The sequence below is a fragment of the Idiotropiscis lumnitzeri genome, chromosome 4 (genome assembly GCF_059441095.1).
Source record: "Idiotropiscis lumnitzeri isolate Australia: NSW breed Sydney's pygmy pipehorse chromosome 4, RoL_Ilum_1.0, whole genome shotgun sequence".
In the NCBI taxonomy this organism is placed as follows: Eukaryota; Metazoa; Chordata; class Actinopteri; order Syngnathiformes; family Syngnathidae; genus Idiotropiscis; species Idiotropiscis lumnitzeri.
In genome coordinates this window covers 7,560,869-7,572,147 of record NC_142394.1, presented here as the reverse complement: position 1 = coordinate 7,572,147, position 11,279 = coordinate 7,560,869, and the positions used below count along the sequence as shown (strand labels likewise).

Sequence of the window (11,279 nt, the reverse complement as noted above, 5' to 3'; positions counted from 1 at the left end):
TTGTTGAACTCAGGTTCAGTAATGAGTAAATGTGCAATAATGAGGCAATCAGCCATTATTTGGGCAATTTTACCTCCTATCAAGGTGCAATGACCAAAAAATATAGTATTAAATTTTTTGCATAAAATGCCTCAGCAAAGGTAAAAAAAAAGACTCCTGATGTTCAACAAGTGTTTTAATTAGTCAATAAAATACTAGAAGTCCTTGGTGCGATAAAGCAGAAAAGCTAGTTAACCGCAACTATGGCCACTTCTCTTTAATCCAGCAGCAACGGGGGACAAATTTGCATGAATAAATAATATCAGAACAATCTAATCAAGCTTGTGGAGCGGCAAACAACATTCAAAATACTGAATGTATTTCATACATTAATGCAGTAATCCTAAAAGAGAGCAGAATGTGTGAGGTGGCACATAATCACTTCACAAGTGTCAGCACATTTAAATAACATTATTAACTGTGCATTATTTGTCAAGTTGTAGTAAAAATGTAAAAGCAATTTTTTGCTACAAATGTATTATCAATAATGTGATGGCTTCTCTTAGCAGTTATTTAAAGACAAACATTTGTACAATGGAAATAAGCAAAACCATTAGAAATATTGCGCAAAGTCTAGCATGCTGTTGCATTATTCACGAGCTAAGCGGTTTCTCTATTGTTGGCCACAGATGGGGACCCGCTGGGCCAGTTCGCTGTGATCCATCGTGACGAGGGGGAGTGGGGTTTGATCGCCAAAGAGCCGCTGGACCGTGAGGCCAACGCTGCCTATGTGCTCACCATCACTGCCACGGATGGAAAATTCCAGTCTCCCGTCAACGTGCACGTGGACGTACTTGATGACAATGACAACACGCCGCAGTGCCAACAGGTCACAATTACCAAGCGCTTTTGTTACTTATTTTATTTTATTTTTTTGTTTGTTTTTTTAAATACAGTACAGTGTTTCTTTAAAAAAAAATGTGGAGTAAAAACTCAACAAAATGTTTATTTATTTATTTTTTAACAACCATCCACAAATCAAATCTGGTATTGCAGCGCACAAATTTTGAAGTACAATAAGTGTGGTGCATAATCCTGCTTCTAAAGTTAGATGTTCAAAACCAAAATTAAGAATAAAGCTTCGATGCTCGGGATTTTCATCCCTTGTGTTACCAAGTTGCCAACTTTTTATGGGGGTTTGTGGCTTGAATTGCTGTTGAGAAGTATTAAACCCGGTTCTACTGGGTTTCGGTTGAATTAAGTGACAAAAACAGTGGAGCCAGACACACACGCAAGTTCATCGCATGGGAGCAACATCATTTAGTGGCCTTTATTTTGTTGTTGTTTGGGGCCACTCAGTAAAAGGACCACAACTGCCAGACAGCTGTTTGACCTGACTTACATTTCCATAATGGCTGTGCTTTGATATAGAAATAAATACATTTAATATCAACACCAAGGCTCATGTATTAAAATAATCAACAATCATGAAAACAAAGGACATTTTCAGAATACTTACTTATTTTTATTTTTTTTTGTAAATTTAAATTAGTTTCGGTAGTTTCAGTTAGTTTTTTATTTTGATAAAGCATTGTCATTATTTCATTTCGTCAACAAAAATGTTTTTTTAGTTTTTGTTTTTTCATTAGTTTGCATTAACTAAAAAAAACATGCTCAGTGCACATATGTCAACATAATTTGCCAGTCTATCGACAGTAATGGTGGAAAAATACTCTTACCTTTATATATATTAAATTGTAACGTACTAGGAGTAGGACAAAAGATTATTATCAAAACATCTAACTTGGGGTTCAGGATCGATTTCAACATATACAGTACATACTCTCACAATCACAGTGTTTTATGGTATCAAATTATGGGCCACTATTGATACGCCAGCTTCACAGGTCTACACTTTCATTGGCTTTAAAACTACACACAAGGGTGTCATACTCATTTTTGCCGCGGGCCAAATTGATCTAGTTTCCACCAACACTCTTATGACTGTGAAATCATATAAACGTACAATATAATGACATCAACATATTGTTGCTGTCAGGCGTAATCCTCTCATCTCCAAAATGACGTCAGTGGCCAATATTTTTTTATTTGCTAAAATGTTTATAGGTTGATACTTGAATCACAATTTGTCTCTTATTGAACAATGTGCTGGGTTGGGACAAAATATCAGTATGAATGTATTGTTACAGTTCAGGCAACTGTATCGGATGTGCTAACTGTTAGCGTGTTGTGTGTTTTTAGCTGGTGTATACAGAGGCTCTGATGGAGAATTCTCCATCCAGCACGTTTGTGTTGAAGGTGTCAGCATTGGACGCCGATCAGGGCCTAAATGCTTTCATCACCTTTAGCCTACATGGTCTGGATGCAGACCAGTTTCATTTGGATCAAGTCACTGGTATGTACCTCCACACAGACCAGACTAAGCTATTTGGGAAATCTAAAGTTAAACTTGCTAGAAAGCCTGATCAACCCATAATGGGTGCACCGAGCGCGTACTGGTTCCCTCCGACCATTTGGACATTCAAAAGGTTGCTAAAATGTTGCCATTGGTTATTCAGAGGGCACCAAATGACGACTGGCGAACATTTGTGATCTTGAACAAACTCTGACGTGAATGTGCATTTTTCTACTTTTGCTAACAGTCGGAAATCTTCTATGGGTTGGGGCTTAAGCACACTGTCATCAGACGATTCAAATGGAACCACTTGTGTGCTTGAGGGGGCGTCCGCTGGAGCGCCTCCGTGTGGGGGTTGAGGGGGTGAGAGGAGAAGAGGAGGCAGTCATGGAGCACAGGGGCGTCTTATCCCCCGAAAGAACAAACAGCTGTTAAATGCATAAAATCTAAATAATTTTACTCCCATCGCTTTGGCACCCCTTCTGGCGCAGTGCCCCTATGCGGTGCATATTGTACATAACCCCCTTTTGCGCCACTGTATGTGGCCAATGATTTTCATAAGCTAGTGGAAGAGTTGTTGCACTACCCTGTATGAGTAATTTTATAGAGAAACCAATAATTAAGTCCATATTTACACCATCCATTATCTGTACCGCTTCTCCTCACAAGGGTCGCGGGGGGTGCTGGAGTCTATCCCAGCTGTCATCGGGCAGTAGGCGGGGGACACCCTGAACTGGTTGCCAGCCAATTGAAGGGCACACAGAGACGAACAACCATCCGCGCTCACACTCATACCTAGGGGCAATTAAGAGTGTCCAATCAACCTGCCATGCATGCTTTTGGAACGTGGGCGGAAACCGCAGTACCCGGAGGAAACCCACGCAGGCACGGGGAGAACAAACTCCACAAGTCTGAAGCTGGAATTGAACTCACGACCTCTGCACTGCGAGGCCATCGTGCAAACCAGTCACCCACCGTGCCACCTATTTACACCATATCTGTTCCTATCCATGCGTGATGGGCTCCCCGTTCTTCATCACAAAACATTTTGCAAACATGCTAATTAGCCCTCGTAAAACTGTCATGGACACATTTTTTAGAATCTAATAATGTAAAATTGTTAGTTATGTAACACCAAAACTCTTCCCCCACTTCCAGGCGAACTGTTCACCTTGGCCGCACTGGACCGAGAGTTAGTGCCCGAGTACAAGATGGTGGCACGCGCGACAGATGGCGGCGGACGGTCCTGCCAGGCAGACATTTTGTTAAGGGTCTTGGACATGAACGACAACGCTCCACTCTTCTCATCCAGCCATTACCACGTTAGTGTGTACGACAACACTACCAGGAACACGCCTGTGGCGGCCATCTATGCTCAGGACACCGACACAGGTACCACCACTGGGATATCAACATATGTATCCATAAAATTCGTATGCATTTCATTGTTATCTTCCACGGTGCAGTAGAAATACAGTAACTGTAACTGTAAAATGTATTGGCATCATGAAAAAATAGAAGCCTAATTAGGGTATTGCATTGGTGTCAATGTATTAATTGTTAAATTTGCTAAACGACCATGCACGCAAAGTGCACAGCAAAAAATAGCGCAAGAGATGGTACTGTGGGTTCATGTGAAGTCCTGTTATGCCACAAAATGTCCCGGTAAGCTAGAGCAGTGGTCCCCAATGTTTTTTCACCACGGCCCAGTTAATACATCTCTCTAACTTTTGTAGACCAGCAACGGATTGCAGGCCGCATAGTTTGCAGAGCGGGCTTCGTGCGAGCTATCGTTTTTGTCATTTTTGCTAGCCTGTAAGTTTAATATTAGTATCATGTGACCGAGACAATTAGCATCTTTCATCTGTGTGGGCCACAGCAGCCTAGTCCAAAGTGGCCCGGGGGTTGGGGACCGCTGAACTCCCGGCTAAAATTGTAAAAAGTGCTGTCTACTGGCCGACTTAAAGCACAGATTTTGTCATTCCACAATACATCCGCTGAAACAATCAACTGTCATACTGAATTGCGGCACAATGACACATTTCTGCCTGGCCAATTTCCTTTTTTAAATCATTTTTACATCTGTCTCATGCAGGGCAAAACTCAGAAGTACGGTATTCCCTGCTGGCGGGTGACGACGGTTACTTCTCTCTGGACGAGTTTTCTGGCGTGCTGCGTCTAGAGCGAGTGCTTGGCCCCGACACGCCGGCACGCTTTCAGCTAAAGGTGAAAGCGTCGGACGACGGCCTGCCTCGCCCACTCCACTCGGTTGCTGCACTCACAGTGGACATCGTGTCTCTGAATGACTACCGGCCCGTCTTCCCCAGCGCCGAATACGCCGCCCATGTCCCCGAGTCGCTGGCCGTCGGCTCTCGGGTGGTCAGCGTGTCGGCGCTCGATGGGGACACCTCAGTGATGTATCGCATTGCGTCCGGGAACGAGGACGGACACTTCTTGTTGGATCCCAAAACAGGTACGACATTGTTCACTATTTTATGGCTGATGTCGTGTTTGATGCAAAAGCGATTGTAAATAGCTTGTAGTCAAATTAGTTTTTCTACGTTGGTTCAATAGTTACCCTCTGAAATTTTGGGAAAATGCGGGGAGCGCAGAAACATGAAAGTTGGTCTCAAGTAACAATAATTTAAAAAAAAAAAAACAGGAAGACATTTTGGATTAAAGCAGACATTTTTCGCTTAATTGGCACAGTTTTGAGTAAGATGAGTATAGCCAAAAAAAAAAAAAGTCTCAACGGGCATGCCGGAAATTGCGCAGGAAACTACTTGGGATTGAATCTGCCATTTTTGGCGCCTAACTGATTTTTTTTTCTTCTGGCCCTGAGGCCATTTTCACTTGGCAGCATGAAATTTGGTAGGCATGTCTATTATAAATCTCAATACACCATGTGCAAATTTGCAAATCTAGATTATTTGCTAATTTCCAGGCATACTTCAAGAATGAATTTTTATGAGAATATGTTTCGGATAGCAACAATTTTTAATGTATCCTGAACACAACTCCAAAAATGACCTTAAAATTAGGGGGTAAAGCACTGTGTGGTTGCGTTATTTCGACAGCCTTCAAGCAGTGAAAAAAATCCCTTCCTGACATGTGTTCTTCGATGTGAACCAAGCAAGGAGAAAAGTTGCAAGTTTTCAGAGCTGAGCTGCCTCGCAGCAGAAAAACAAGTTGGAATTAATTCACACTAGAATCCATATTTGTCCCCCCAAGGCGGCCGCGGGCTTGACGTCTGCTCCATGTTTAGGCCCATTGATTTATGATAATAAGTCAGTGTGTTATATTTAATTTGCAACAAGCAGAGGTGATTACCATCGGGTTTCTTTGACAAGCATTTTTCTTTGATTTCCTTATACTTGAACCTACATCACAAGCATAAAATGATGTTTTAAACGCCGTTTAATAACTGTCTAGCATAATGCAGGATGATATGAGACCGTGCTATCCTTTTGAGTTGTGCCAAAAGAAGTCAAAGGAAAAAGCAAAACACACACACAAACACAAGTGTTATCCGTTGTTTCTCGCTGAAGTCAGTCTTTGACTCAGCCTGTTTTTCTTAACATCGTGAAATTTGGTAGGGATGTCGATCATTAGTGGACCTACAAAAACATATCCGAAAACCATACCCAAAAAGTCAGAGGGAGCATGCCGTTTTGGTTGGAAACTTTTACGCTTAATTGGCCTTGTTGTACCCAAAGACATTTAAAAAAAATAAAAATAAAATAATAAGTCGCCAATGCCAGTTTCACTTAGCAATGGGGAATTTGCATATCCATCGTAGACCCGTAAAAAGTCTCTAAATTCTGCCTGAAAAGACTCCTGAGGTTGGGCATTTTGGTTCAAAGTGGCAATTTTAGGCTCAGATGGTTCAGTTGCAGCCAACCGGACTTAAAACAAAACAAAACAAATAAACTCAATTGAAAGACGTTTTGCCTTTGCAACATGAGGGTTGGTAGGCATCTCTATAAGAGCCCTAAAAGTGGCTTAAAAGACACAGGAAGACCACCATTTTGTTTAAAAAAATATGGGTCTGTGCCAGCTGGAATTAAAAGAAAATAATAATTCAGCCCAGCGACTGTTTCCCTTAGTCAAATAAATTTTCTTTCTCACATCCGTCGTGAGTAAACCCACAAGAAGGAAGTCATGCCTGAAAAAAAAGTTTGCCTTTTTTTTTTTTATTGCCATTTTTGGGGCCATTTGGGCAAAATTGGGGTCAACTTGCCATTCTGGGTGTGAATTTTAGTATTAATTACGGGATTGAACCAGGTGCGGGAGTGAATGCCAGAGGGAATGGGCATGCACAAAAACTCTGACTAAGTCACTAGTGTCACAGTGACGTTTAAAATATTGGTATCAGGTTAGAAAAACGTAGCCGGATTATTGACTGGGATTGTTTAAATAAAGAATGGGATTCTTTAAATAAAAATGACTCGGGATTAGGAGAGAATGGGATCAAACTTGCGTGGGAGTGGGAGAAGGAGATTCGAAATCCACTCTCGCCTCACCCTCCTGTGTGGGCAAAGCATGGTGGTGCAGTTTTACAATTCCTCATGAAACAAGAAACTCTAATAAATTATCTCAACAAAGTGAGAATTTGACAAAACAAAAATAATTAACAGTAGTTAGAATTTTTTTTTTCCCCAAAAATCCTACAATGCTTCAATGACATTGTGAAGCCCTCGGGGTCCAGATATTGTTGTTGATTTTTTTGTGTTGTTGTTGTTGTTGTCTCTACAGTATCTGTGTTTGTGCCTTCAAGCCAATCAATAGTCCTTCTCTGGTCCTAACACTAAATGTTTTATTATTTGGAACTTTAACTCATGTGGACTTTGGAGTCAAGCTCTGAGGTCGAAGTTTGGGCCCGTTGCCCTTCGGACGCTTTCTAACTTTGGTTCTAAAAAAAAAAAAAAAATCATTAAAAGTCAGTCGGCCTCATCGATTGCTGCGCTACGCTCTCCGTCTCATTATCTGAGTGCAGGCATCAAGTTTGGACAGTGTAAATGTGGTGATAAAAAGTTTGAACACTCGGCGAGGTTGGCTGGAATCCCCACGCGTTTTGATGAGAAAACAGAAAATATTTATGCATCAGGCCTTGTGCAAGAAGAGCAAGATGTTCATCTGACTGATCTCAACAACGTTCAACCTCGGGCAGGACAAGAAAGGCTCTTAATTGTCATTAACCGTCTTGATCCAAAGTGGGAAAATGACTGCAGTGAGTTGATCAGGCCAATCTTGTGTCATTGTAACCATGACAACTGAGTGACAAAAACACAAAACACACAGCAGTTATACACTGGTGTGTTTAAAGGCATATGGGACTGGCGTTCGGTCCCAGGACACCTCACATGGGATATTGTTTCCCTTATAACACAAATTGAACACAACTAACTATTTTATGTACCTCTAAAAGCAGTAACAATTTAAAAGGTGCCCATTTTTGTGGGGAAAAAATGTGAGATTAGGATTAGAAATTTTTTTTGGGACAAAAATTATTTTTTTTATGAGAATAAAATATATAGTATATTCTTTTGAAGAAGAGAAAATTGTAATTTTTTTTTAATATTATGAGGTCAATGTTTTCAAAGAGGAAATAATGCAACAAAGTCCCTAGTTAGTTATTAAAGGCATACTTTATTAATTTTGCATTTACAGCAGTAAAAAGTGAATATTTTGTCTATGAACCTTCATTTTTTTTATGTACAATTAACGTTTTTAAAAACACATTTTCCACTTGCTGTCGACTGAAAACAACATCACGTGTTGAGGACTATGCTAACAGCCAATCACGGCTCAGCTTTTGAACGGTAGGTGTTGAAAATTGAAGTTAACAACAATTGATCTTCAAAGCCTAAAAAAGTCCACAGTACATGCATTTTACATGTGATTATAATGCAAAATGTGATACACTCTGATTAATTTAAGGGCTCGCCTAAATACGCTGTACACAATGTCTAGAACATAATCCACAGAGTCCAAAATATATGTCATTTTATTCTCTATGACCGCCTTTTAGCTCTATTACAGGACGACAAGGAATAATCAACAGAGTCAAATAAAGTGCAAATAATGATTGGTAACACGCCGTCACACAAAATGTACAGAAGGAATCGTGTGACTGGTATAGTGGGTCTTCTCGCCAGTTATTCATGATCACTGCCATTTTGGACAAGATAAATAACCCAACAACTAGAAATAATCCACAGAATCAAAGAAGTCCACCGTGCCTGCAATGCACGTGTCATAGTAACTCTAGACAACTCCTCTTGCATTTTACTTGCGGTAACCTTGCACAGCATGAGTTAAACACAATTAGAAATGATCTACAACGTTCAAGAAGTCTTCCGCACAAGCGATACTCTTCATATGATCTCACCAGTTTTTCACAATAGCCGCCACCTTGCTCAATGAAAATATGTTCTGCTAGAAATTATCCTTAGAGTCCAAAAAGTCAGATGGGCAAAGCAAGGCCTGCCGCATTATCTGTCAATACAACCGCTCCTCTTGCTCATCATTCATAAGAACCGCCACTCTGCACACAAAAAAAAAACACGATGATGAGAAATGATCCACAAAGTTAGGAAAAAAGTCCACATCATGCAGAAGTGCCAGCCGTGCCTAATGAATTGACCATCGGCATATTCCTTTTCTTCCTATCGACAAAATGCAAATGGGGGAGCGCATATGACGCATCCTGCACACATTTAATAATTTCACACCGCAAAATGAAAACAAACCTCTGCGCATCCCGCAGAGACCAGCACGCAAACACTAACAAGCTACAACAATTTTTATCCACGCACACATAAAATAATTGCTTTATACCCTCGAGGAACAAAAGTGAGCGGTCTAATATGAATTACTTCTTTAACTAGCAAGCACTTTTCACACTTCTTTCATTTCAATACTTGAAATTATACCAAGTCCTCATTAAAGCTCAAACTTTCTTCTCTCATTCCCCCACTTTGTAAAAAGCACTCGTGGAGCAACATATAGCAAGTGTGCCTATACTGTTATTTAGTGTCAAGGCAACTCCATCCCTTAGCTATACTGCTTATCCTCATTGTTGCAGGTGAACTGGAGCTTTTGTCTTCCCAGACATGCAAGTTTCTTGAATGTGTGAGGAAGGCCGCGTTAACCTCAACTCACTGTGCTACTTAAAATTGAAATTGAACTGAAGGTTTCTTTTCAGAGCCATGCTGTCAATGCGCTAACACAACATAGGTGCCGTCACGCAAAAACAACACAAATTTGTGCGGTGAATCTAAGTGTTTTATCGAGGGGGAAACGGATGGGTCGTGATAAGAGTAAGAAACATCTTTGATAGGAACTGCGAGGAGAAGAGACTCTGCAGGCACAGAATGGATGCCTGAGGAATAGACAGAGGTGTTCCGCAGAAAAACACAAAACAAACAAAAGGAACAGCATTCAATTCATACAATGTGTTTAATCATTTTTAATTATATTTATTAGTTGTTTCATCACTGACTGTTTTGTGTTACGAGCATTTAACAAATTTAACTTGTATTTTTTAAGGCACGACTGTTTTGACTCTTAAAAACCATAGCCACCGTAGCATGTTTAGGTTATCCCATTTCAAAGTTGCTTCACTACGGAATCAAACATCAGTCCAAACCTTAACCTTATCAATTCGAAACCCGCACCCTTAACCCTGTTGCAACAATGGCCCAAATAACATCCGGGTTTGTTAGTGTCTGGTAGTTTGTCCATGTTGCAATGGTGAGTCAGTCATCTTGAACATGAACATATTTGACCCCTTTTTGTCACTTGAGATAAACACGAAGACCATGACAACAGTAATAATCATAAAAAATAGACAAAACTATCAATAGAATGTCCCGTAATGGTTGCGCGTCGGCAAAGCAGCTCGACTTATTGGGAGGCGTGTAAATGAACACAGCCAGCGGCTTGGACTTTCATCCATTCTCAAGTGCTGATTGCGTCTGTCACGCCATGTGAAAAACGCTCAGTATGCAAATACCACAGGCGCCCAAGCGTGCCGCCACTGCCATAGTTTCACATACATGTGCCACGGGTGCCCTTGAAAATGCATGGAAAAGCTTATGGTGAAGTCTTCAATGCATGTTTAAAAGAGCACATGGACACTGATGCTGCTTCTGTAAAAATAATGTATAACCTATACAACTCAAGTGAAAATTTGTCAGAGGGGAAATAAAAATCGTGTGGTTCCACAAGTGTGCACTGTCTCTTACAACTTGGATATGACTTTGAATGCAATTGGTCAATTCTAATCTCAACTCTTGAAACCATAGCAGCAGTGGCACACTTGAACGAAACACATTAATATACAGATGAACCCGAGGTCATGGGGTGTTTCAGGTCTTTAATCATCAGACACCCTCGCCCGGGCAACCCAGCCGGGGATGATTAATCCTCGGCCTGTGTCGTGTCGCTAGACGGATCGCACCTATGGATTCAAAGCCACATTAGGCCTTTTCTGCAGTCTCCAGGATGTTTTTGGTGGCTCTCCTGGTCTGCAATCCTTTCACACCAAGGAGCTTTTGTGTTCGTTGTAATGAATGGCCTGCAGAGCTTCGGCACCTGACTTCAATTGGCTCACAAGTGGCTTTCCAGACAATTCTGCGGCATTCAGCAATGAGCTCTGCATATTTTGCCATCTTGTGCTGGCTCACCTCTTTGATACGGTCTTCCCAGGGGAGCGTCTGTACCAACAGCATCACCTCATTGGTTGACTCTGATGTTAAGGCCATGTCTGGGCTTAGTGAAGAGGTTCCAATCTTGACTGGAAGCTCTCCTGTAGAGCTGCTGATGTTGACCCTTCGCACCTGCTCTGAAGAAAGCGATAGCTTTCTTGGGGGCAACCTGG

The 11,279-nt window shown here is 41.2% G+C and overlaps 1 protein-coding gene across 1 annotated transcript in view; it reads left to right on the top strand.

Annotated features, from left to right (window-relative positions):
- fat2 (FAT atypical cadherin 2) overlaps positions 1-11,279 on the top strand; it is a 123,522-nt gene that overhangs the window by 63,670 nt on the left and 48,573 nt on the right. The window contains exons 12-15 of the mRNA XM_088293428.1: positions 669-868; positions 2,242-2,395; positions 3,554-3,787; positions 4,491-4,868. Of these exons, the coding sequence (XP_088149554.1) occupies positions 669-868; positions 2,242-2,395; positions 3,554-3,787; positions 4,491-4,868 (966 nt within the window). The remainder of the gene's footprint in view (positions 1-668; positions 869-2,241; positions 2,396-3,553; positions 3,788-4,490; positions 4,869-11,279) is intronic.